At 48.2% G+C, this 25960-nt stretch overlaps 1 protein-coding gene across 3 annotated transcripts; it reads left to right on the forward strand.

The window, feature by feature from the left end:
* Nucleotides 1-1774: 1774 nt before the first annotated feature.
* On the forward strand, nucleotides 1775-24134 carry ECH1 (enoyl-CoA hydratase 1). 3 transcript variants are annotated; one of them, XM_083455719.1, is made up of 10 exons: nucleotides 1775-1914; nucleotides 3899-4079; nucleotides 5993-6081; nucleotides 8874-8998; nucleotides 9083-9131; nucleotides 11477-11541; nucleotides 15015-15085; nucleotides 16383-16454; nucleotides 19988-20170; nucleotides 20394-20823. In XM_083455719.1, exons 1-10 carry the CDS (start codon nucleotides 1869-1871, stop codon nucleotides 20560-20562), a joined length of 1050 nt encoding a protein of 349 aa, XP_083311845.1. In that variant the 5' UTR covers nucleotides 1775-1868; the 3' UTR covers nucleotides 20563-20823. The 3 variants fall into 3 exon arrangements, with proteins under 3 accessions (XP_083311845.1, XP_083311846.1, XP_083311844.1); XM_083455720.1 differs by lacking the exon at nucleotides 20394-20823 and adding an exon at nucleotides 23552-24134 and having other exon boundaries at nucleotides 1776-1914; nucleotides 19988-20138; XM_083455718.1 differs by lacking the exons at nucleotides 1775-1914; nucleotides 20394-20823 and adding an exon at nucleotides 23552-24134 and having other exon boundaries at nucleotides 3633-4079; nucleotides 19988-20138.
* The last annotated feature ends 1826 nt before the right edge of the window (nucleotides 24135-25960 follow it).

A 25960-nucleotide genomic window follows, 5' to 3' on the forward strand; every position in this document is an offset into this window, starting at 1 on the left:
CTTAACCTTTGATTTCATAGAAGGAGGCATAATGGGATTGTCAAGACTGACTACTCAGAAATCAAAACACTAACTAGAATAATTTACTTATTTCTGGATTTATAATCTGCACTCTCATGAAAAATAATAGCAATGTGGAATGCAGCATTTAAAAATAAAATCAACAGAAACATACAAATCATAAACACTGCTTGGATTAACAAATAAAATATTGGTAAACAAGTATGAAATACTTGTCTAAACAAAAACCTTTTCAAAATAGGTCTGGCAAAAAACACTCTTCTCTCTTCAATCTTTTACCAGTAGGGAGTTCCACAGGACATACCAATTCAAATGTGGACTCAAGAGTCTTCCATTTCTTCTTGTATATTCTGATTTTGAGAATTTGATGTCGTAAGCAAAGACTACAGGAATAAAAAGTGCAATGGTAATGTGTGTGATGTGCTTGACTCCAAATGTTGCTCTCTCCCAGAGGGCTCAACTGTTCTATAGTCAAGGGCCAACCTTATTTACTTGGAAGTGGATTTCTCTTATGAGTGTGTGCATTTAGCAGCATTGCAGGCTAAATATTTTATACAGTGCCTGCTTTAAAAATTCAGTGGCTTCCAGTCATGAACGAAACATCAAAAACTGCCATGGATGCTAAGACGTGACCTCCACCTGCCTGCAACTGGTTTGTGTACCAGTTAAGTTTTCATACTCGCTCCAAAGTTGGAAAAACAGGTAATGAGGCGGTGTGACTGTGGTTCCTGATCTTCCCTACGATAATATTTTAACAGAAGCAACGCTTCAATTTTTGTAACGGTGAAAAACCAATGTCTATCCAGTCTTGAGTTTAGTAATAATTGGCATAAATTCAACACACACCCCTTCCCTTTGCAGAGACTTGTAACAGGGATGTTGAGCGAGAGATTCCTCCATTGCAGTGGAATGGTCTAGATCCAGTGGTCAACTCCCAAGAAGCTGCCATCTACTCACAGTTAAAAACTAGTAGTGATCTACCCCGTTTTGGGTGGTTCAGGTCTACATTGTTGAGAGGCAGGAGGAAGGCCTGCTTTGGGGGGTTTGGGTCAAACTTCTTGAGCTTTTTTGGGGGTGCAAAGTTGTTGAGCTTTGGGGGAAAGCCGGTGATCTACTAGACGTCCAGTGATCTACAGGCCAAACTTGGCCCTCCAGATGTTTTGGGACTACAACTCCCATCATCCCAGACCACTGGTTCTGGTTAGCTAGGCATGATGGGAGTTGTAGTCCCAAAACAACTGGAGAGCCGAGTTTCCCTATGCCTATCTGTTGGACGTGCCTGGACTAGATGATCTCCTGGGATCAACTGCTGAACTCCCTTTTCTGTGTTGTGTTGAATTGAATTTTATTATTTCGGTCACAGACCAGTTCCAGCCCGCATACAATACCAAGGAAGTCATAAAACACGATAGGGATACCTTTGAATTTACAATTGGGTAAAACAGGGGCAATACAGAAATAGCAACAGTTAAAAATATATATAAATTAAAACCTAGTTTTTCTGTGTTACTGGACTCCCAAGATGGACCCTCGATTCCATGGCAAGGCAAACTTCAAGCGGCGCTTCCACTTTCCCCTTTCCCACGTGCTCCTTCCGGCGCAACAAGAAGGTGGGAAGAGGGCTGGAGGCGACGAACCGATTGGATAGTGCGCGAACAGGCCCCGCCCCTTCCGCTTGCAATATTCTTTGCGGAGCAGAGAGAAGAAGAAGACGTGGGAGCGGCGGGGGCGACGATTGGCTGGCTGGAGCGGAGGAGGAGCTAGATGAGGGGACCTTCTAGGCTTCCGACTCTGTGGTGTGACCTCCAGCCTCCCCGCCCACCTTCGCCCGTCAGTCGGAGGAAGACATGGCGGTGTCTGCGGGAGCTGTTTTGAGGGGTCTGCTGCCCAGGCGTGAGTAGGGGGCTCCCCCCTTCCTGGCAGGGGGTGGTTTTCCTTCTCACTTGCCTTATTTCTCTCCTCTTTTTGCTCTCCTTGTGGAGGGAAGGCGTGTCTTTCCCCTATTATTTTTATTTTATTTATTTATTTTTATCTTATTTATTTATTTTTATCTTATTTATTTATTTTTATCTTATTTATTTATTTTTATCTTATTTATTTAGTTATCTTTTTTTATTTATTTTATCTATTTCTTATTTATTTTGTTTTGTTGCAGGGGCTCAAGGCAGCCAGCCTGCGGGTTAAAAACAAGAACCGCCTTAAAACAGGGGAGGTTTGGTGTGTGCGTGTGTATGTTTGGAAAACTATATTTTTTTGGGGGGGGAGTTTAAGCACTAATAGGATTCAAAAACTACCTTTAGGGGAGCTTTTAATGTTTAACAGACCACTGTATACTTTATTTAATACTTTATTGGAAGCCATCCAAGGTGGCTGGGAAGACCCAGCCAGGTGGGCGGGGTATAAATAATAAATTATTATTATTATTATTATTATTATTATTATTTATTTTATTACCTGCATATATATAATCTGTTCAAGAATATAAGGATATATACCAATAAGAAATGACCGTGGCTGCTTCCATGGATTTAGACGGAAAAGAGAAATGGAGCGGATGGTGTCATTGGCACAACGGGTGGCACTGAACCCCCAAACTTGTTATTGTTTTTCTTTCTTTATTCATTCGTTTATTTACTTATTTATTACCCCCCACCTTTTCCCCCGTCTGAGACTCTTTTGCCTTTCATGTCGCCCTTCCCCTCTCCGAAGTAGGGCAAAGGTGACTCAATAGTAAATAAGGTCTCCTGTTTTTAAATGGCTTCCTGAGCCCAGGAAGGATTGTGAGGCAACTTTGCTAGGGGGTTTCTCTCTCTTTTTTTGGTGGGTGCGTTGGGGGCTTAATAAAAGGAAAGAGAAATGAGTGTTATTTGAGTCACCCCTTTCCAGGCACTTTGAAACCTAAGCTGCTTTATCGCATTGTATTTCTATGCAGCCTTTTCCTTCAAGTAGCTCAAGGTGGCGCCTACATTGTTTTCTCTCTCCTTCTTGCTCAATCCCCTTCATTTTATTTGACCCCCTTCTGAGTCCGCAGAGGGCTTTCCCCATTTGTTGTTGTTGTGTCGTTTAGTCGAGTCCGCCTCTTCGTGACCCCCTGGACCAGAGCACGCCAGGCACTCCTGTCTTCCACTGCCTCCCGCAGTTTGGTCAAACTCATGCTGGTAGCTTCGAGAACACTGTCCCACCATCTCGTCCTCTGTCGTCCCCTTCTCCTTGTGCCCTCCATCTTTCCCAACATCAGGGTCTTTTCCAAGGAGTCTTCTCATGAGGTGGCCAAAGTATTGGAGCCTCAGCTTCAGGATCTGTCCTTCCAGTGAGCACTCAGGGCTGATTTCCTTCAGAATGGATAGGTCTGATCTTCTTGCAGTCCATGGGACTCTCAAGAGTCTCCTCCAGCACCATAATTCAAAAGCATCAATTCTTTGGCGCTCAGCCTTCTTTAGGGTCCAGCTCTCACTTCCATACATCACTACTGGGAAAACCATAGCTTTGACTATATGGACCTTTTTTGGCAAGGTGATGTCTCTACTTTTTAAGATGCTGTCTAGGTTTATCATTGCTTTTCTCCCAAGAAGCAGGCATCTTTTAATTTCTTGGCTGCTGTCACCATCTGCAGTGATCATGGAGCCCAAGAAAGTAAAATCTCTCACTGCCTCCATTTCTTCCCCTACTATTTGCCAGGAGGTGATGGGCCCAGTGGCCATGATCTTCGTTTTTTTGATGTTGAGCTTCAGACCATATTTTGCGCTCTCCTCTTTCACCCTCATTAAAAGGTTCTTTAATTCCTCCTCACTTTCTGCCATCAAGGTTGTGTCATCTGCATATCTGAGGTTGTTGATATTTCTTGGTTTCCCCATTAACAGTGCGTTTTTGCCCCCAGACCTGCTGACCCGTCCTGCTCCCTGCCTCAGTTTAAGGACGATGTCGTCGCAACCGCCGGAGAAGCCCAAAGCCTTGGACACCTATGAAACCCTGAAGCTGGAGCGGGTGAAAGACAAGGTTTTGCACGTGGAGCTCAACCGGCCGGAGAAAAGGAACGCCATGAATGCTGCTTTCTGGAGGTAACATAATAATAATAATAAATAATAAATTTTATTTATACCCCGCCCTCCCCAGCCAAAGCTGGGCTCAGGGCGGCTAACAACAGTCAAAACAATCCAACATTATAAAAACTTTTCACCATAAAATCAATCAAAAACAAATTGATGGCAACCAGCAAGCAAGACAGGGACGTAATGGAAAAGATCGCAGGAGGGGGCATCTGTTTTCAGTATGCAACCATCTGAGCGTTTTGAAGATGGTAGATAAGACGCCAGCTACCTGCTTTTTAAGAGGCTTGATAAGGGCAGAAGACCCAGCACCATTGCAGCTTCTCATTGGCCCAGTACCTGCAGCCTAACACAGCAAGGCGCATTCATTCACCCATTGGATAAGAAACTAAGTCATGTGACCTTGGATCATTTTCATCAGCAAGTGTTTTGTTTTGTTTGTTTGTTTCTTCCCCATCCTCATCCCCAACACAGCTTTAGAGCAATCTAAGCAATGAGACGCGGGTGGCACTGTGGGTTAAACCACAGAGCCTAGGAATTGCCGATCAGAAGGTCGGCGGTTCGAATCCCCGCAACAGGGTGAGCTCCCGTTGCTCGGTCCCTGCTCCTGCCAACCTAGCAGTTCGAAAGCACATCAAGTGCAAGTAGATAAATAGGTACCGCTCCGGCGGGAAGGTGAACAGCGTTCCCGTGCGCTGCTCTGGTTTGCCAGAAGCGGCTTAGTCATGCTGGCCGGCTCCCTCGGCCAATAAAGCGAGATGAGCGCCACAACCCCAGAGCCGGCCACTACTGGACCTAATGGTCAAGGGTCCCTTTACGTTTAAGCAAGGAGAACTTGGATTTGTCAGCAGCAAAAATCTTTTCAGTTATACAACCGGGCTGAATTCGTGCCAGTTTTTGAAGGCTGGGTGCGTAGGCTTGGGAGCACGGAAACAAATTGTCTAGGCAGTGGGAGCTGGTGGGGCGGGGCTCAGAATTTCTTTTACGGATAAGATGAAATGTCTCGGCTCTCTTGTCTTCAGGAAAGGAAGTGCCCAAGTGATAGGTATTCTGAAAATTTTTATTTTGGAATTTTATTTACAACATAACATAAACTCCACCCCCCAGTACAGAAATACAATAAACATAACATAGAACAATACAAACAACCAAATAAAAGACTTCCTTTATCTTGTATCTGGCCTCCTTATTTACTTATTGTAAGAAAAATACTAATAATTATTCATAAAGGAAACAGCGATAGGTATTCTGTTGATACCCCCCCCCCCCGGAAGCTGGTCCTTTGCACAACATCAGAAGATACGCTGGAGATTGCAGAGGAGGAAAAAGCCACAGAATAAACTCAGTGGGTGGGGTTGCTGATGGCTGCTTGTGCTACCCCAGCGTAGGTCTAGCAGAAAATGAATGTGTGATTGTACTCCCTTCTGGAGAGCCAGTGTGGTGTAGTGGTTAAGAGCGGTAGTCTCATAATCTGAGGAACCGGGTTTGCGTCTCCGCTCCTCCACATGCAGCTGCTGGGTGACCTTGGGCCAGTCATACTTCTCTGAAGTCTCTCAGCCTCACTCACCTCACAGAGTGTTTGTTGTGGGGGAGGAAGGGAAAGGAGAATGTTAGCCGCTGTGAGACTCCTGAAGGGGAGTGAAAGGCGGGATATCAAATCCAAAGTCGTCTTCTTCTCTTCTTCTTCTCTAAAGCCGAAGCCCAGCACACAGTTGTATGCGCTGCCGCCTCCATGCGGCGCCACATGAGATTGCTTAGAAGACTTGTTAGGCAAGACATGCGTCAACCTGTTTCAGTCAAATGGCTTCCTCCCACTGCTAGCAGGTGTTCTTCAGGTGGCAGGAGGTGTTCCCAAACTCACCCTCTTTTTTTGTCGCGCTCTCTCTCTCTCTCTCTCTCTCTCTCACCCTACCCTCTTGTCCTAGAGAGATGGTGGAGTGCTTCAACAAGATTGCGCAGGACTCCGAATGCCATGTGGTGGTGGTATCTGGTGCCGGGAAAATGTTCACCTCAGGTAGGTGAGGAGAGATGCTGAGGACTAGAAAGATGTTTCTCCTGCTTTAGGGTAGAAAGTTCCTGGGCTGCTGTAGAGGCTGGCTCCTGGGGGAAAAATTAACTCTTCTTAAAGTGGGGCACCCCTGGCCACTGGTCCCATCACCTCCTGGCAAATAGAAGGGGAAGAAATGGAGGCATTGAGAGATTTTACTTTCTTGGGCTCCATGATCACTGCAGGTGGTGACAGCAGCCACGAAATTAAAAGACACCTGGTTCTTGGGAGGAAAGCAACAACAAACCTAGACAGCATCTTAAAAAGCAGAGACATCACCTTGCCAGCAAAGGTCCGTATAGTTAAAGCTATGGTTTTCCCAGTATTGATGTATGGAAGTGAGAGCTGGACCCTAAAGAAGGCTAAGTGCTGAAGAATGGATGCTTTTGAATTGTGGTGCTGGAGGAGACTCTTGAGAGTCCCATGGACTGCAAGAAGATCAAACCTCTCCATTCTGAAGGAAATCAGCCCTGAGTGCTCACTGGAAGGACAGATCGTGAAGCTGAGGCTCCAATACTTTGGCCACCTCATGAGAAGAGAAGACTCACTGGAAAAGACCCTGATGTTGGGAAAGATGGAGGGCACAAGGAGAAGGGGACGACAGAGGATGAGATGGTTGGACAGTGTAGTTCTCGAAGCTACCAGCATGAGTTTGACCAAACTGCGGGAGGCAGTGGAAGACAGGAGTGCCTGGCGTGCTCTGGTCCAGGGGGTCACGAAGAGGCGGACACGACTAAATGACTAAACAATAACAAAGTGGGGCAGGGAACCTTTTCTATTCAGAGGGCCTCATTCCCTTCCAGGTAACATTCTCAGGGCCACATGTCAGTGGTCGGTGGAGGCAGAGGGGAAAATGGGCTGGAGGGTAATTGCTGCAAACACTCACACACCCCTCTCCATCCTGACAGACAAAAAGCATTGTCGGAGTGCAAGGATCCGTTCCAGCCTGGCAAAAGCACTTGAGCTGTAAAGTGTGTCCTTTTGTTTGGGGAGAGTCTGTTGTGTCTCGTGTGTGTGAAAGAGGCATTAAAAAACACAAAAACAGTTTCTCTGACTGTTATGTAAAGGTAAAGGGACCCCTGACTATTAGGTCCAGTTGTGGCCGACTCTGCGGCTGCGGCGCTCATCTCGCTTTATTGGCCAAGGGAGCCGGCGTACAGCTTCCAGGTCATGTGGCCAGCATGACTTAAGCCGCTTCTGGCGAACCAGAGCAGCGCACGGAAATGCTGTTTACCTTCCCGCCGGAGCGGTACCTATTTATCTACTTGCACTTTGACGTGCTTTCGAACTGCTAGGTTGGCAGGAGCAGGGACAGAGCAACGGGAGCTCACCCCGTCACGGGGATTCGAACTGCGACCTTCTGATCAGCAAGTCCTAGGCTCTGTGGTTTAACCCACAGCGCCACCCGCATCCCTCTGACTGTTATGGGGAGCATTAAAACTGCACATGCATGAGTGTCTGTTGTGCAGCTGTTTTGCACAACGCAGAACGTGGAGGTCTTTGGAACAAAACGTTGGGTACCTACAGACTGCCGCAATTTTAGGAGTTCAAGTGTATGGTGTAACTTTAGCATTGTGAATTTAAAGGAGTCCATCACCCTAGCGCAACAAATCCACTCTTTAAAAAGAAGCCTTTTTGCCGTTTGGAAAGTGGCCAGGAAATGCATTGAAAAGTATGGGACATGCTTTCAAAGTGTTGGTGCTGACCTTTAAAGCCCTAAACTGCCTTGGTCCTGTATACCTGAAGGAGCGTTTCCACCCCCATCGTTCTGCCAGGACACTGAGGTCCAGCACCGAGGGCCTTCTGGCAGTTCCCTCACTGCGAGAAGCAAAGCTACAGGGAACCAGGCAGAGGGCCTTCTCGGTGGTGGCACCCGCCCTGTGGAACACCCTCCCACCAGATGTCAAAGAGAAAAATTACCTGACATTTAGAAGACGTCTGAAGACAGCCCTGTTTAGGGGAGTTTTTAATATGTGATGCTGTATTGTTTTAACATTTGATTGGGAGCCGCCCAGATTGGCTGGGGAAACTCATCCAGATGGGCGGGGTATAAATAATAAATAATAAATTATTATTATTATTATTATTATTATTATTATTATTATTATTAATAATTTATTACAAAAGACTGATTAATGGGTAAACATTAATGTGGCGCTGTGGGTAAAACCTCAGTCCCTAGGACTTGCTGATCGTATGGTCGGCGGTTCGAATCCCCACGGCAGGGTGAGCTCCCGTTGTTCGGTCCCAGCTCCTGCCAACCTAGCAGTTCGAAAGCACTCTTAAGTGCAAGTAGATAAATAGGTACCGCTTTATAGCGGGAAGGTAAACGGCGTTTCCGTGTGCTGTGCTGGTGCTGGCTCGCCTGCTGCAGCTTCGTCACGCTGGCCACGTGACCCGGAAGTGTCTTCGGACAGCGCTGGCCCCCGGCCTCTTAAGTGAGATGGGCGCACAACCCTAGAGTTGGACACGACTGGCCCGTACGGGCAGGGGTACCTTTACCTTTACCATGTAAGCAAACAAGGATGGGTGCTTATTGTCTCATAAGCTGTCCCATATACAAAAGGATGCTCAGTAAAGCTTGGGCAGCCTAACCACTGTGTGAGCTTTGTGCAAGCAGATCAGGATAAACAAACAGGTTTTCCGAAGAAGCTGGGAAGTTTCTTTTGAGCAAATCAGTGGCACAGAATTGAGACGGGGTGTCACTTATTTGGGAGTAACGTGAGCCATCCTGGTTCTCCCATGCTCTTGCCCGGCAGGGATTGATTTGATGGAGATGGGCAGCACATTCCTGATGATACCAGGGGACGACACAGCCCGGAAGGCTTGGAACATCCGCCAGAAGATCCGGGAGTATCAAGAAACCTTCACGGTCTTGGAGAAGGTGAGTGGGCTGATCCTGCAATTGACCCCACCCTTGGATGAGAAACCATCTCCATCCACGGCTAACCATTCCTTTGTCTTTTAGTGCCCTAAGCCCGTAATTGTTGCCGTCCACGGGGGCTGCATTGGAGGAGGTGAGTCTGCAACATTTGCGTCATAAATAACCTGAAACCCCCCCCTCTTCCCCGCTTCCACCATTCCTCCTCACAACTGCAGTAGTTTTGTGGATGTTGCAAGTTGCAACAGGTAACCGTGGGCCAAATCTGGCATTTCAGCAGTGGCTTTTATTTATTTTTCTTTATTATGTACAGTGGTGCCCCGCAAGACGAATGCCTCGCAAGACGGAAAACCCGCTAGACGAAAGGGTCTTCCGTTTTCGATGCGCTTCGCAGGACGAATTTCCCTATGGGCTTGCTTCGCAAGACGAAAATGTCTTGCAATTCCTGGGGGGTTTTTTCCGCTCCCCACCCCCTTTTTCTAAGCCGCTAAACTGCTAATAGCCTTTTAGCAGCTAATCCGCTAAGCCTTTAATAGCCGCTAAACCGCTAATAGCGCTAATCCGCTAATAGGGTTGCTTCGCAAGACGAAAAAACGGCTAGACGAAGAGACTCGCGGAACGAATTAATTTCGTCTTACGAGGCACCACTGTATTTTGATCTTGGTTTTTGTTTTCATTTTTTTTCATTAGTTTTTATTAAATACAGTGGTACCTCGGGTTACATACGCTTCAGGTTACAGACTCCGCTAACCCAGAAATAGTGCTTCAGGTTAAAGAACTTTGCTTCAGGATGAGTACAGAAATCGTGCTCTGGCGGCGCTGCAGCAGCGAGAGGCCCCATTAGCTAAAGCGGTGCTTCAGGTTAAGAACAGTTTCAGGTTAAGAACGGACCTCCGGAACAAATTAAGTACTTAACCCGAGGTACCACTATATTACAAGAGAAGAAAAAGAAAAAAGAAATAGAAACAAAAATCAATGCATAACACTGTACACAATATGACAATTCAGATTTGAATACCTATGACTACACCTTTTTAACAATGTTTTCCTACCTCTCTCTCCTCCCCCTACTTCCCACCACTATCCGTCTTATCGCTTAAATATTCATTCCAGATCTCTTCTAATTCATCCATTCTTAATTTGCTTCGACATGCAATTCGTTCGTATGTAGCTAATCTGTCCATATTATCAATCCATGTGCTCAATGGAATCTTTTTGCAGCTCTTCCAATTCATCAAGACAAGTTTTTTTGCTTCTAATGTGTGTCTTTTAAACTCCCTCAGCTATCCCAACTGCAGGGGGCAGTGTTGTAACACATTTTTAAAAACCATTCTGAAAAGCACTTGATCCACACTTCAACTACATAATCAACTTTCCTTTCTCTTAAATGGGTTTAATCTGAAGGCACCCGAGGATGTCACACAGCTGAAGAGAATCAGGTCTGCACCTGGTTGCAGGTTCCCAGCCATATTAAATATATAACGTTTAAAACATATAACGCAGGCTTTCCTGGAGTCTCAGCCCTATTTTTTTAATTTCTTTTGGTGCATGTGTTCCTTGCTCAGTTTTACATAAATAGTTTTCCTCGGTTTTTACGAAGTTCTGCTGAGTATAATTGCAGCACACTTATATACTGGTATTTAACGAAACATGTATACCGCTTGACTGTAATAAATAAAACCACACCAGTGGTTTGCATAGTGTATCATGTTATCAGTACGTTGCTGACTTTTTCTAATACAGTGGTACCTCGGGTTACATACGTTTCAGGTTACAGACGCTTCAGGTTACAGACTTCGCTAACCCAGAAATAGCTCCTCGGGTTAAGAACTTTGCTTCAGGGTGAGAACAGAAATCGTGCTCCGGCGGCGCGGCAGCAGCAGGAGGCCCCATTAGCTAAAGTGGTGCTTCAGGTTAAGAACAGTTTCAGGTTAAGACCAGACCTCCGAAACGAATTAAGTTCTTAACCCGAGGTACCACTGTACTTTAACTATTTATTTGTGCTTTTATCTACTGTTTTTATCTTGTGAACCGCCCTGAGATCTTTGGATGAAGGGCAGTAAATAAATCTAATAAAAATTAAAATAAAATTTTGGTTTTTTGCATTCAGCATGCTTTATGTGAACCATTTAGATTCGCTGCCATATTAATCAGCATGTGGTACCTCTGGATGCAAATGGGATCCATTCCAGAGCCCTGTTCGCAACCTGAAGCGAATGTAAGATGCGACTGCGAGGTCGCATTTCGCTGCTTCCGCACATGTGCTCGACGTCATTTTGAGCGCATGTGCGAGCGGCGAAACCTGGAAGTAATGCGCTCCGTTACTTCCGGGTCACCGCGGAGCGCAACCCGAAAATGCTTATCTTGATGCATATTCATCTTCTGGCCCTAGATGTGGAAACGTGCTGAATGTTCAGCTGCTGAGCATCCTTCTATTGGGACGTGAACAGCATTGTTTATCTGTTCTTGTTCCCTCTGCAGGTATGAATCTCATCTCCGCCTGCGATATCCGCTACTGTACTCAAGATGCCTGGTTCCAGGTTAAGGTGTGTTGTGAGAGCTCCTATCACCTTTCTTCCCAGGGGAAACTACCTGGCTTGGTAGTCTGGCTCCAAGCCCCTTAGGAACAGAGGAAGGTTCCTTTCAACAAGTCATACCCTTGGTCTGTCTAGCTCATTATTAACTACAGTCCAGTTTGTCCAGTTCTGGGCACCACAGTTCAAGAAGGACACTGACAAACTGGAACGTGTCCAGAGGAGGGCAACCAAAATGGTCAAAGGCCTGGAAACGATGTCTTATGAGGAACGGCTAAGGGAGCTGGGCATGTTTAGCTTGGAGAAGAGGAGGTTAAGGGGTGATATGATAGCCATGTTCAAATATATAAAAGGATGTCACCTAGAGGAGGGAGAAAGGTTGTTTTCTGCTGCTCCAGAGAAGCGGACACGGAGCAATGGATCCAAACTACAAGAAAGAAGATTCCACCTAAACATTAGGAAGAACTTCCTGACAGTAAGAGCTGTTTGACAGTGGAATTTGCTGCCAAGGAGTGTGGTGGAGTCTCCTTCTTTGGAGGTCTTTAAGCAGAGGCTTGACAACCATATGTCAGGAGTGCTCTGATGGTGTTTCCTGCTTGGCAGGGGGTTGGACTCGATGGCCCTTGTGGTCTCTTCCAACTCTATGATTCTATGACTGGCAGTGGCAGAAGCTCCAGGACTCCAGACAAGGGACATTCAGGAAAATTCAGGAGAAACATAAGAAAATGTTCAGTGCATAGTTACATACCCTCCAACATTTCTCTGATGAAAAGAGGGACATCCTATTGCGTGGCAATCCGTTCCCCCCTTGGAAAATAAAGACACAGGACACAGTATTTAAGGTTAATGGGCGGAAAAGGCCACAACTTTATTGATTGCAGGAATTGAGTGGTATTGGCTTAGGCATTGGTCCTATCGACTAACCAGCTTCAGCCTGATTGCATCAAGGCCGGCAAGGGTTAACCACCAGGAGGGGGAGTCCTGCTGATGTACAGTGGTGCCTCGCAAGACAAAATTAATTCGCGAGTCTCTTCGTCTAGTGGTTTTTTTGTCTTGCGAGGCAACCCTATTAGCGGATTAGCGCTATTAGCGGTTTAGCAGCTATTAGTGGCTATTAAAGGCTTAAGGGATTAGTGGATTAGCTGCTAAAAGGCTATTAGCAGCTTAGCGCCTTAGAAAAAGGGGGTGGGGAGCGAAAAAAAATCTCAAGAATCGCAAGACATTTTCGTCTTGCGAAGCAAGCCCATAGAGAAATTCATCCTGCGAAGCGCATTGAAAAATGGAAAACCCTTTCGTCTTGGGGGTTTTCCGTCTTGCGAGGCATTCGCCTTGCGGGGCACCACTGTACATCAACTAGGATCTCACTCGGGGGCGTGCCTTAGGCCCACACCTCCATAGGCTTCGGACAGGGCAACGCCCCCCCGGAATCCTTTGCCGGACTACCCTTTGCTTTGGGGGAGGGTGATGGCGCTTCCTTCCCCCCCTCTCATTCCTCCCCCCCCCATCCAGAGCAGCTGGAATGAAGCAGAGAGGGAGGTCCTTGGTCGTGCCGACCCTAAATAGCCCGGGCCACACCTCCCTGGCCAGCCGATTGGCTGGACAGGGAGATGACGCGCCCGAGGATTCCCTCGTTCTCGCGGGGACTGTAAGTCAGCACCCCGCATGCGTGGGGAGGTGGTGAGCCCGCAACCCCACCTCCTCTCCACCTCGGAAGTGGCGTTCCATAACAACAGCATTTCCCAACCTTGGGCCTCCAGCTGTTTTTGGACTACAACTCCCATAATCCTCAGCTAGCAAGACCAGTGGTCAGGGATGATGGGAATTGTAGTTCGAAAACAGCTGGAGGCCCAAGGTTGGGAAACAATGCATAACAACAACAGCACTCATAATAATTTTATTATTTATACCCCATCCCCCTGACTTGGTTGCCCCAGCCACTCTGGGCGGCTTCCAACATATCTAGAAGCCTAATAAAAACATTTAAAAACCTGAACAAGGGCTGCATTCTGAGGGGTCGAGGATCAGGTAACTCCATGCCCTCCAACATTTCTCCAATGAAAATAGGGATGTCCTCCAGAAAGGCGGGACATTTTGGGATCAAATCAGAAACCGGGACGGCTTCTGTAACTCTGGGACTGTCCCTGGAAAATAGGGAAACCCAGAGAGTCTGAGCGGTTGCCTTCAGTTGTCTTTTGACGGTTTGTATAGTTACTTGTTTTGGTGGGTCGCATAACTCCGGACCCTCGCGACATTTCTCCAATAAAAACAGGGACGCCTTGCCATGCCCTCCAACATTTCTTGGGTGGAAATAGGGACCTCCTAAGGAAAAGCAGGGATGTGGGTGGCGCTGTGGGTAAAACCTCAGCGCCTAGGACTTGCCGATCGCATGGTCGGCGGTTCGAATCCCCGTGGCAGGGTGCGCTCCCGTCGTTCGGTCCCAGCGCCTGCCAACCTAGCAGTTCGAAAGCACCCCCGGGTGCAAGTAGATAAATAGGGACCGCTTATCAGCGGGAAGGTAAACGGCGTTTCCGTGTGCTGCGCTGGCTCGCCAGATGCAGCTTGTCACGCTGGCCACGTGACCCGGAAGTGTCTTCGGACAGCGCTGGCTCTCGGCCTATAGAGTGAGATGAGCGCACAACCCTAGAGTCTGTCAAGACTGGCCCGTACGGGCAGGGGTACCTTTACCTTTACCTTAAGGAAAAGCAGGACATCCCAGGATCAAGTCAGAATGGCTTCTGTAAATTCAGGACTGTCCCTGGAAAGCAAGAACACTTGGAGAGTAGGTGGGGTTTTTGTTTTGTTTTTTTGCAATTTAAATATATTTTTATGAAATATTTCTTAGTTTACAGTTGGAGAGTCTGTTGTTAAACTATGAAACTCGCTCCTACAGAAAGCAATTATGGCCACCGTATTGGATGGCTTTTAAAAGAATACGGTTAGCAGCCACGATGGCTATGCTCTGCCTCTGTGGCCGGAGGCAGGAATGCTTCTGAATCCCAGTTGCTGGAAACCACAGGCGGAGAGAGGTAATAATGATAATTTATTATTTATACTCCACTCATCTGACTGGGTCTCCCCAACCACTCTGGGCGGCTTCCAACCAAATATCAAAAACAACACAGCGTCAGACATTAAAAACTTCCCTAAACAGGTGTCTTTTAAAAGTAAAATAGTTGTTTATTGCCTTGACATCTGCTGGGAGGGCAGGTGCCACTACCGAGAAGGCCCTCTGCCTGGTTCCCTGTAACCTCGCTTCTCGCAAGAAGGGAACCGCCAGAAGGCCCTCGGTGCTGGATCTCAGTGTCCGGGCTGGATGATGGGGGTGGAGACGCTCCTTCAGGTATACAGGACATCAGAAGATGAAACCTTCTTCAGATGCTTTACCCCCCGAACTACAGCCCTTCCCTTTATCTCAGTCCAAAGCGCTTTGACCTTTTCCTTCTGTGTCACGCGATGCCTGAACCCGTCTCTTCTCCTCCCTCCAGGAAGTGGACGTCGGTTTGGCAGCTGACGTCGGCGTTCTGCAACGGCTACCTCATATCGTCGGAAATCGGAGGTCAGTGTTCGCTTCCCTTTCAACTTTCCTTCCGTCCCTCCATCCCTCTTGCGGCTTGTCAGGGAGGTAATAGCATTGGTGACATTGATTTGGGGCACAGCGAGCCCCTTACATTGGTGTTAGAAATATTAATGAATAAAATTAGAAAAGATGAGACTATAAAAGGGATTGTGATGGGGGGGGATTGTGATTGTGATTCGCGGACGATTTGATCGCCACTACTGAAAATCCAATAGAATGTATCCCAAGAGCAATAGAACGTATAAATGAATTTGGACACCTAGCTGGCTTTAAGATAAAGTATAAAAAAACCGAATCTATTAGTTAAAAATAAGGGGAACCAAGAAAAAAGTGAGCTACGAAGAATCTCAGGGTTGGAGATAAAAAAAATAATATGAAATATCTCGGCATATGGATGACAACAAAAAATATAGACCTATTCCATCCCTTCTCCCGCTTTGCTGTGAAGCCAGCAGAGCAATTGGACTTAACTGTCAGGGGTCCCTTTACCTTTACTATACCAACAGAAAGACACAATGGGAATGCAAAATACCCTATTTTTCACCCCATAAGACACACTTTTCCCCCTCCAAAAATGAAGGGGAAATGTGTGTGCGTCCTATGGGGCGAATGCAGACTTTTGCTGAAGCCTGGAAAGCGAGAGGGGTCGGTGCGCACCGACCCCTCTCGCTCTCCAGGCTTCAGGAAGCTATCCGCAAGTCTTGCAAGCCCGGTGGGAGGTCCCGCGGGCTCACAAGGCTTGCGGGCAGCAGCCTGCAGCCCAAAAGCTCGGGGGATAGCGGGGAGGCGGAGCGCCGCCACCCCGCTATTCCCCGACCTGATCTGGAGGCTGGGGGGGGGGGGAGAGAAGCAAGCTTGCTTCTCCCCCTGCCAGCCCCACAAACTCGGGGGACAGCGGGGCAAGCCGCTGCCCCACGGAGGCTAGAGAGGCTGTCCCTGAAGGCAGAAGAGGGAGACGGAGTGCTCCGTCTCCCTCTTCTAGCTTGGGGATGGCTGTGCAAACCTGGGGGGGGGGGGGGGAAATAAATTTTTTCCCCTTGATTTCCCCCCCAAAAAACTAGGTGCGTCCTATGGGCCGGTGCGTCCTATAGGGCGAAAAATACGGTACATAATGAAACCCTTGGTGTCCCATCCAACTGGAGAACGGTTTACAAAACCACAAGAGTTGGTTGTTCAGCAGACAGTTCGGCTTTGCCCTGCAGGGAAAAATGCCTCACTTCCTTCTCCATGGAGGAGAAATTTTCCTAACCTGCTGATTCTTTCCTCCTGCTCCCAGCCTGGTCAACGAGTTGGCATTCACTGCCAGGAAGATGATGGCGCCTGAAGCCGAGAGCAGCGGCTTGGTCAGGTATGTGGCACACTCCCCCAGATAGTCCGCCTATTCATAATTGTGTGGGGCTGATAACAGCACTTCCTCCTTGGTCCACAACCCTCTTTTGACGGAGGCAGGTTCCCCTTTTCATTTCGTGGCCTCTGCCCAGCAAAGTCACGAGTCTGGGAATTATTAGGGGAAGGGTTTGGGGGTGGGGATGTAAATGAGAGTGGCTAATGACCCTAACGCCATGCAAAATCTCCTGGCTGCGTCGTCCTGGAAGCCACATCTCAAAAAAAAAGGAAAAAAAAGATACCGTATTTTTCGCTCTATAAGACGCACCAGACCATAAGACGCACGTAGTTTTTGGAGGAGGAAAACAAGAAAAAAAATATTCTGAATCTCAGAAGCCAGAGCAACAAGAGGGATCAGTGAAAGCAGCGATTCCTCTTGCTGTTCTGGCTTCTGTGATAGCTGCGCAGCCTGCATTCGCTCCATAAGACGCACACACATTTCCCCTTACTTTTTAGGAGGGAAAAAGTGAGTCTTATAGACCAAAAAATACGGTACTTAAAAAGCCAGGAAAGATGCAGAACAAAGAACCACTTGAACAGGGTGGTAAAGGTAAAGGTACCCCTGTCCATACGGGCCAGTCGTGTCCGACTCTAGGGTTGTGTGCCCATCTCACTTAAGAGGCCGGGGCCCAGCGCTGTCCGGAGACACTTCTGGGTCATGTGGCCAGCGTGACGAAGCTGCTCTGGCGAGTCAGCACCAGCGCAGCACACGGAAACGCCGTTTACCTTCCCGCTATAAAGCGGTACCTATTTATCTACTTGCACTTAGGGGTGCTTTCGAACTGCTAGGTGGGCAGGAGCTGGGACCGAAAGACGGGAGCTCACCCCACCGCAGGGATTCGAACCGCCGACCATGCGATCGGCAAGCCCTAGGCGCTGAGGTTTTACCCACAGCGCCAGCCGCGTCCATGAACAGGGTGAAACAGGAGGAAAATCTGAAGCAGGGTGGGTAGGGTCCGCGTTTTCTTGTAGGCCATCTTCTCGGTGTCTGGGGCAACGGCTGTGACTCTCGCCCCTCCAGGTAAGCAGGAGGTCTGGCCCCAGTTGAAGATCACGTTTATTATGAAGAAGAAGAAGAGTTTGGATTTGATATCCCGCCTTTCACTCCCTTTAAGGAGTCTCAAAGCGGCTAACATTCTCCTTTCCCTTCCTCCCCCACAACAAACACTCTGTGAGGTGAGTGGGGCTGAGAGACTTCAGAGAAGTGTGACTAGCCCAAGGTCACCCAGCAGCTGCAGGTGGAGGAGCGGAGATGCGAACCCGGTTCACCAGATTACGAGTCCACCACTCTTAACCACTACACCACACTGGCTCTTTATATGACGTTTATATTCCACCTTTTCCTCCAAGGCGGCACGCTTGGTTCGCCTTTCCCCTCATTTAATCTCCACAACACCCCTGCGAGGTAGGTTTGGCTGGGAGGCAGCCACTGGCTCCGTGGTCACCCAGTGTGAGCTTCATGAGCTGAGGATTTATCCAGGTGGGGCGCTGAGGGGCTTGGCCTGGGGAGAAGAAGTGGGCTTGGGGGTTTGCTAACTTCAGGCAGCTAAGCAAGAGCATAGCAGAGAGATGCAGGGTGACAAATCAAGTGTTAATTGCTTTATTCCTCTGTGATTTACATGGCTGCTCTCTGCTCGGGAATAATAATAATAATAATAATAATAATAATAATAATAATAATAATAATAATTTATTATTTGTACCCCGCCCATCTGGCTGGGTTTCCCCAGCCACTCTGGGCGGCTTCCAACAAAGATGAAAAATACACTGTTTATCGCTTTGACATCTGATGGGAGGGAGTTCCACAGGGTGGGCGCCACTACCGAGAAGGCCCTCTGCCTGGTTCCCTGTAACTTGGCCTCTCGCAGTGAGGGAACCACCAGAAGTCCCTCGGAGCTGGACCTCAGTGTCCGGGCAGAACGATGGGGGTGGAGACGCTCCTTCAGATATACTGGACCGAGGCCAATTCACAGGAGACCCTTTTCAGTAACCATTACGCCTAAAAGCAGCCTTTCTCAGCCTGTGGGTGCCCAGATGTTGTTGAACTACAACTCCCATCACCCCTAGCTAGCAAGGCCAGAGCTCAGGGATGATGGGAGTTGTAGTCCAACAACATCTGGGGACCCACAGCTTGAGAAACGCTGCCTAAAAGGAACCTCAGAGGTTACTGACTACAAATACTTTCCAAGTGTGTTGAATATGTCTTATAAATAACCCTCCCTTGCCGAAAAGAGGTGTCTGTGAATTTCCCCTTTTAGAAGGACAACTTCATGTGTGTGTGTTTTCTGCTAACTCCTTTGAAATGGAGAACTAAGTGAGATGATGCCCTCCTCCCTGGGTTGGACTAGATGATCCCTTGGGTCCCTTCCAGTTATTCCAATGTCAGGATTCCCCCCCTTGGCTTAATCACACCACCCTGCTTCCAGGATGAGCCAGTGTGGTGTAGTGGTTAAGAGCCGTACTCTCGTAATCTGGGGAACCGGGTTCGCGTTTCCGCTCCTCCACATGCAGCTGCTGGGTGACCTTGGGCCAGTCACACTTCTCTGAAGTCTCTCAGCCCCACTCACCTCACAGAGTGTTTATTGTGGGGGAGGAAGGGAAAGGAGAATGTTAGCCGCTTTGAGACTCCCTAGGGTAGTGTTAAAGCTGGATATCAAATCCAAAACTCTTCTCTCTTCTCTTTCTAAGAACACAGCCAGTTATGTCTCGTGTGTTTATTGGGTGCTGCTTCGCCAGCACGTAGGTGATGCTCTGATGAAGCAGGTTTTCCCCCGCCCCCATGGGACCACCCAGAGTGTTTGTTGTGGGGGAGGAAGGGAAAGGAGTATAGCAATAGAATACATCAATAGGAGTATAGCATCTAGATCAAGGGAAGTAATAGTGCCACTGTATTCTGCTCTGGTCAGACCTCACCTGGAGTACTGTGTCCAGTTCTGGGCACCACAGTTCAAGAAGGACACCGACAAACTGGAACGTGTCCAGAGGAGGGCAACCAAAATGGTCAAAGGCCTGGAAACGATGCCTTATGAGGAACGGCTAGGGGAGCTGGGTATGTTTAGCCTGGAGAAGAGGAGGTTAAGGGGTGATATGATAGCCATGTTCAAATATACAAAAGGATGTCACGTAGAGAAGGGAGAAAGGTTGTTTTCTGCTGCTCCAGAGAAGCGGACACGGAGCAATGGATCCAAACTACAAGAAAGAAGATTCCACCTAAACATGAGGAAGAACTTAGAGCTATTTGACAGTGGAATTTGCTGCCAAGGAGTGTGGTGGAGTCTCCTTCTTTGGAGGTCTTTAAGCAGAGGCTTGACAACCATATGTCAGGAGTGCTCTGATGGTGTTTCCTGCTTGGCAGGGGGTTGGACTCGATGGCCCTTGTGGTCTCTTCCAACTCTAGGATTCTATGAGAATGTTAGCTGCTTTGAGACTCCTTAAAGGGAGTGAAAGGCGGGATATCAAATCCAAACTCTTCTTCTTCTTCCCTCCCCTGCTCAGCCGTGTCTTCCAAGACAAGGAGACCATGATGCAGAGCGCTTTTGACTTGGCCAGTGAGATTGCCAGCAAGAGTCCGGTTGCTGTGCAGGGAACCAAAGTCAACCTGGTCTACTCTAGGGACCACCCTGTGTCTGAAGGCCTGAAGTATATGGTGAGTGTCATGGGGCACAGAGGCTTTGCAGAGTAGGGAGTCTCAGGTTGGCCGCCCGGACTCTCCAAGAAACAGAGCAGAGATTTCAAAGGCCTTTGGCTGCAGCCACTGCCAAGCCAGAGGCTAAGAGTGGCCCTCCAGTCCTTCTTAGCTGGCCCTCAGGACTCTTCCGCAGGCTGCACCCCTCACCAGCCTTGCTTCACACCTTCCTGGCTTGTTTTTGCCTGGCTGGAATATGTCCTCCAAGTCTGACAGCGCCTCTGGAGGATCGAGAGCGATGTGCGCAGAAACTAGCCGACTGTTAACAAAGCAAAATTTGCATGGGTTGCTCCTCCCACTTCTGCCTCTAGCCCCGCCCACCACCAGCATGCAGCCCCCGGAAGGTACTGCAGCCCACAGGTTTAAATACATTCCCCATCCCTGAGATAGGCAGCACTTTGCAGGAAGGCTTCCGCCTCAACTGGCTCTGTGCAACTCATAAATGCATTTCGCCCTTTGTTCCCGTTTTGCAACAGGAACAAGGTGCAGCCGCCCTTGGTCTCTAGGATTTGGCACCAGCAAAAGCAAGCGTAGCGCAATAAAGCAATAAAGGGATTTGCACAACACGGTTGCCGGGCTGCAGAAACCCAGGCTCTGACTTTTGCACTCAGACAGCTGTTCCTGCTGTGCCACGGAAAACACCAAGGTGCCCAGCTGACTTTCAGGGGTGGTGTCCAGCCAAGTTCTGCTCAAATCAAGCCCAGTGAAGTGAATGGGCCTGAGTTAAACGATGCCTTATGAGGAACGGCTAAGGGAGCTGGGCATGTTTAGCCTGGAGAAGAGGAGGTTAAGGGGTGATATGATAGCCATGTTCAAATATAGAAAAGGATGTCACATAGAGGAGGGAGAAAGGTTGTTTTCTGCTGCTCCGGAGAAGCGGACACGGAGCAATGGATCCAAACTACAAGAAAGAAGATTCCACCTAAACATTAGGAAGAACTTCCTGACAGTAAGAGCTGTTCGACAGTGGGATTTGCTGCCAAGGAGTGTGGTGGAGTCTCCTTCTTTGGAGGTCTTTAAGCAGAGGCTTGACAACCATATGTCAGGAGTGCTCTGATGGTGTTTCCTGCTTGGCAGGGGGTTGGACTCGATGGCCCTTGTGGTCTCTTCCAACTCTATGATTCTATAATCTTGAATTCCAAAGGGGGGTTGCTGTGAGCCACACCAACATTTCTAGTTAAAAGGTTTTTGGCAGGGACTGAGAAAAGTGGAGGCCCCTGCTTGGGGTGAGCAGGCAGAGAGACCCCCAAGTGCTGCTACAGGGAAAAACAGATTTCTGACAAATGTGGAACAAGGGTTATATGTCACCTGTAACAGTTCTTGAGCGGGATCCATATACAGTCAAACCTCTGCTCTTGAATGCCTCTGTTTTGGAATGTTTCGGCTCCCGAACGCTGGAAACCCAGAAGTTAAATGTTCCAGTTTTCAAACGTTTTCCGGAAGCCGAATGTCCAACGCGGCTTCCGCTTGAGTGCAGGAAGCTCCCACAACCAATCAGAAGTCACGCATCAGCTGTCGAACGTTTCGGAAGCCGAATGGGCTTCCGGAACGGATTACAGTGGTACCTCAGGTTACAGACGCTTCAGGTTACAGACTCTGCTAACCCAGAAACAGTGCTTCAGGTTAAGAACTTTGCTTCAGGATGAGAACAGAAATTGTGTTCTGGCGGCACGGCGGCAGCAGGAGGCCCCATTAGCTAAAGTGGTGCTTCAGGTTAAGAACAGTTTCTGGTTAAGAACGGACCTCCGGAACGAATTAAGTACTTAACCCGAGGTACCACTGTATGTTCGACAACCGAAGTTTGACTGTAACGTACGAATTTGAGATGTTTAGGTCTGAAGGGTGGGTAAGTATCACTTATCAGAAGACAGAATAACTGGATGTTAGCTGAGAGAAAATATTTTGAATAATTTTTTGTATGTAACTGAAAAATGCAAATCAGAAGTCCCTTTGATCTCTCTCTTGACTTTCTTTCTCTTTTCTGTTCCTCTCTTCCATTTTTCTTCCTTTTTCTCCCCCCTCCCCCTTTTCTTGGTGTCCTCTGCTCTGGGTTTTCATTGGAACTGTACACACCTGAAGGTGACAGGTGGTTGGCAAAGGGCCTTGGGTGAGAGGCTGGGAGGAGAATGGGAAGCTGCCAACTAAGAGCTGGGAGGGTCCGCACCTTTCTGTGTGACAGAAGGGTTAAGGACTCTGCCTTTTTCTTTCTTCCTCTGTTTTTCTTTAGAGTACCGTATTTTTCGCTCCATAAGACGCACCTAGTTTTTAGAAGGGGAATGCAAGAAAAAAGATATTCTTTAAAGGGAGCGCTGAGCAGAGCCTGACTGCATCCCAGGCTCTGCTCAGCGCTCCCTTTCACGAGCCGCGTGGAGCGTTTGCACGGCGCTTGCAGGCTTTTCCCCAGGAGGGAGAAAAACCCCCAAGAGCTGCACACATGCTCCACACGGCTAGTGAAAGGGAGTGCTGCTCTTGGGGGCTTTTCCCCCAAGGGAAAATACGGCCTAGGACCCTCGTACCTACGGGACCGCCTCTCCTGGTATGCCCCACAGAGGACCTTACAGTCTTCAAATAAAAACATCTTGAAGGTCCCAGGCCACAGAGAGGTTAGGCTGGCCTCAACTAGAGCCAGGGCTTTTTCGGCTGCGGCTCCAATCTGGTGGAACACTCTGTCACAAGAGACCAGGGCCCTGCGGGACTTGACATCTTTCCGCAGGGCGTGCAAGACAGAGCTGTTCCACCAGGCCTTTGGCCAGGGCACAGCCTGACTCCCTCCCTCGGCAATCTTTGCGGAGCTCTGGCCCAATGGTTGCCAGTGGCTTGAATTAATTAATTTTATAATGAATGATTTTAGAGTGTTGTTTGTGCTGTACTTTTGTACTGTTTTATTGTTGCTAGCTGCCCTGAGCCCGGCTTCGGCTGGGGAGGGCGGGATATAAATAAAATTTATTATTATTATTCTTTTCCGGGAGATAGGGGAAGGGCCTGAGCGGCTGCTCTCTGTCCCTTCCCCCACCTCCCACAAAAGCACGCAAGAGCCGCGCGCTCTTTAAAGGATGCGCGGCTCCTGCGGGCTTTTCTACGAGGAGGGAGAAGGGACTGACGGGGCCAGTCAGTCCCTTCTCCTGGGGAAAAGCCCGCAAGAGGCGCGCGGAGCGTGTGTGCGGCTCTTGGGGGCCTTTCCCGCCTGCCTCCCCCCTGCATTCGCTCCATAAGACGCACACACATTTCCCCTTACTTTTTAGGAGGGAAAAAGTGTGTCTTATGGAGCGAAAAATACGGTAGTTTATTTTAAGAGGTTCTCCCATGCCTAAAGAACAAACAGCTAAGGCTTTTGCTCAGGCCTCTTCTGAGCCCGATTTGTTTCTGCCCTGCAGGCTACCTGGAACATGAGCATGCTTCAGACAGAGGACATCTTGAAGTCCGCCCAAGGCATCATGGAGAAGAAGACAACCAGGGAGATAACCTACTCCAAGTTGTAGCTGCTCTGCGCTTGCAGCAGAAGGCAGCAAGCCCCCACCAAGAGCAGTAAGGGTGGGTTGGCGCTTTGGCCGTGGGCAAGACTGGACTCCAGGACCCCCTGCGAGAGAAAGGGGGGCAGCAAGTGCCTTTCAGATACCGGCTCAGCCATGAAGCTGAGTGACACGTAACGCCTTAGGGAGGGGTAGAGAGGCCTCCCTTCTGAAAAATGGTGCTTTCCCCACCCAAAGGAAGGTTAGCGGTAGAACCGGAAATAAACATTTAAAACGCAATCAGCGCTCTGGGAGGAGAGGAGAGATTATTTCTGCGGAGAATAAACCATGCTTCGGTTAACGCCGCAGCGAGGATGTTGGTTTTCGGCTCAGTTTGTTTGCTTATATTGGTGTACCGCTTTAATTCTGTTTGCAAATAAAAAGGTAGAAAAAAATCCGTCAACAACTAAGCTGGGAATATATTCATAAAAGTGTATGATAAAGTGAAGGTTGCCCTCCTCTTCTTTCTGCTTGAGTAAATAAGCTGAGAGTCAGTCTGACCTCTTTCTTTCCCTGAGATCCCACAGGTCTGTCATCAGGGACAGGTTGAAACTTGAACTTGGAATAATAATACACATCAAAATTTGGCTGTGCTGTCTCTCTGATGGTTTGAAACAATGCAGTTTGAGCACGCAGGTATTTATTTTGCAACCTCTCAACCTAATCCTGTTTTTGCATCCATGAGAACTAGAAATTTGGCGGCATGCTCAGTCGGATGCTGAGTCGGGCACACCCTGTGCCAAATTTTGACAGAACGCATAGCGTTCCCCAGACCGCCTTACCCTGGTCCAGAATCGAAGAAGGCACCCAGACCTGCCCAAAAGTCTGCCCTTACCCTCTTTGGTAGCTGTGAACAGGGAAGATGGAATTCTGAGAGAACAGGATGCAGCATTGCATGCTGGTCTTCAGGAAGCAGTTATTGTTGTTTAGTTGTTTAGTCGTGTCCGCCTCTTCGTGACCCCCTGGACCAGAGCACGCCAGGCCCTCCTGTCTTCCACTGCCTCCCGCAGTTTGGTCAAACTCATGCTGGCAGCTTCGAGAACACTGTCTAACCATCTTGTCCTCTGTCGTCCCCTTCTCCTTGGGCCCTCCATCTTTCCCAACATCAGGGTCTTTTCCAGGGAGTCTTCTCTTCTCATGAGGTGGCCAAAGTATGGGAGCCTCAGCTTCAGGATCTGTCCTTCCAGTGAGCACTCAGGGCTGATTTCCTTCAGAATGGAGAGGTTTGATCTTTGGTCCATGGGGCTCTCAATTCATTTCAAATTTGGGATTTGGGACCTTTTGCCTGCCAGAGAAATCCAGCAGGTAGCAAGGAACTTTTGACTCTCCCAAGTGTTGCTGGATTTAATCTTCCATCACCCTTAGCTATTGGGGTTAATGGGAACTGGAGTCCAATAATGAGAGAGTCCAATAATAGGGATGCGGGTGGCGCAGGGACACGGGTGGCGCTGTGGGTAAAAGCCTCAGCGCCTAGGGCTTGCCAATCGAAAGGTCGGCGGTTCGAATCCCCGCGGCGGGGTGCGCTCCCGTTGTTCGGTCCCAGCGCCTGCCAACCTAGCAGTTCGAAAGCACCCCTGGGTGCAAGTAGATAAATAGGGACCGCTTACTAGCGGGAAGGTAAACAGCGTTTCCGTGTGCGGCTCTGGCTCGCCAGAGCAGCGATGTCACGCTGGCCACGTGACCCGGAAGTGTCTCCGGACAGCGCTGGCTCCCGGCCTATAGAGTGAGATGAGCGCACAACCCTAGAGTCTGGCAAGACTGGCCCGTACGGGCAGAGGTACCTTTACCTTTAATGAGAGACACTGCTTTTCTTCCCCTCACTCCTTAATCAAGTGGTTTTCTTTTCTTTTTTTTAAATAATATTTATTACTTTTCCAACAATTTAAACACTACACAAAAAAGAAAAAAGAAACAATACAAAAAGCAAAAAATAAAGAAGAATACAATACAAAGACACTACATAACACTAACACATTAAACTAACAAAACCAAACAAAGACAATTTAAAACACCTCAAACATTTTCAATATCTTATCTTTCATTCACTTATTTCACCGACCTCCTCACACCTCCCTTTTTGTATTCCACTTCTGTTAATTGTTTCAGCAATTCCTTTCCATCTTCCTCTGTTTTCTATCCTATAATCATCTTAACACATTCTAACCTTATTTTTTCCTTTAATATTCTATTAATCTATTTATACTTAATTCCTTATAACGTTTCTACTAAAGCCATATAACTTCATTCCAACATTTTTCTAACATTCATTAATTT

Source organism: Podarcis tiliguerta (assembly GCF_965153285.1).
Source record: "Podarcis tiliguerta genome assembly, chromosome: 8".
NCBI lineage: Eukaryota > Metazoa > Chordata > Lepidosauria > Squamata > Lacertidae > Podarcis > Podarcis tiliguerta.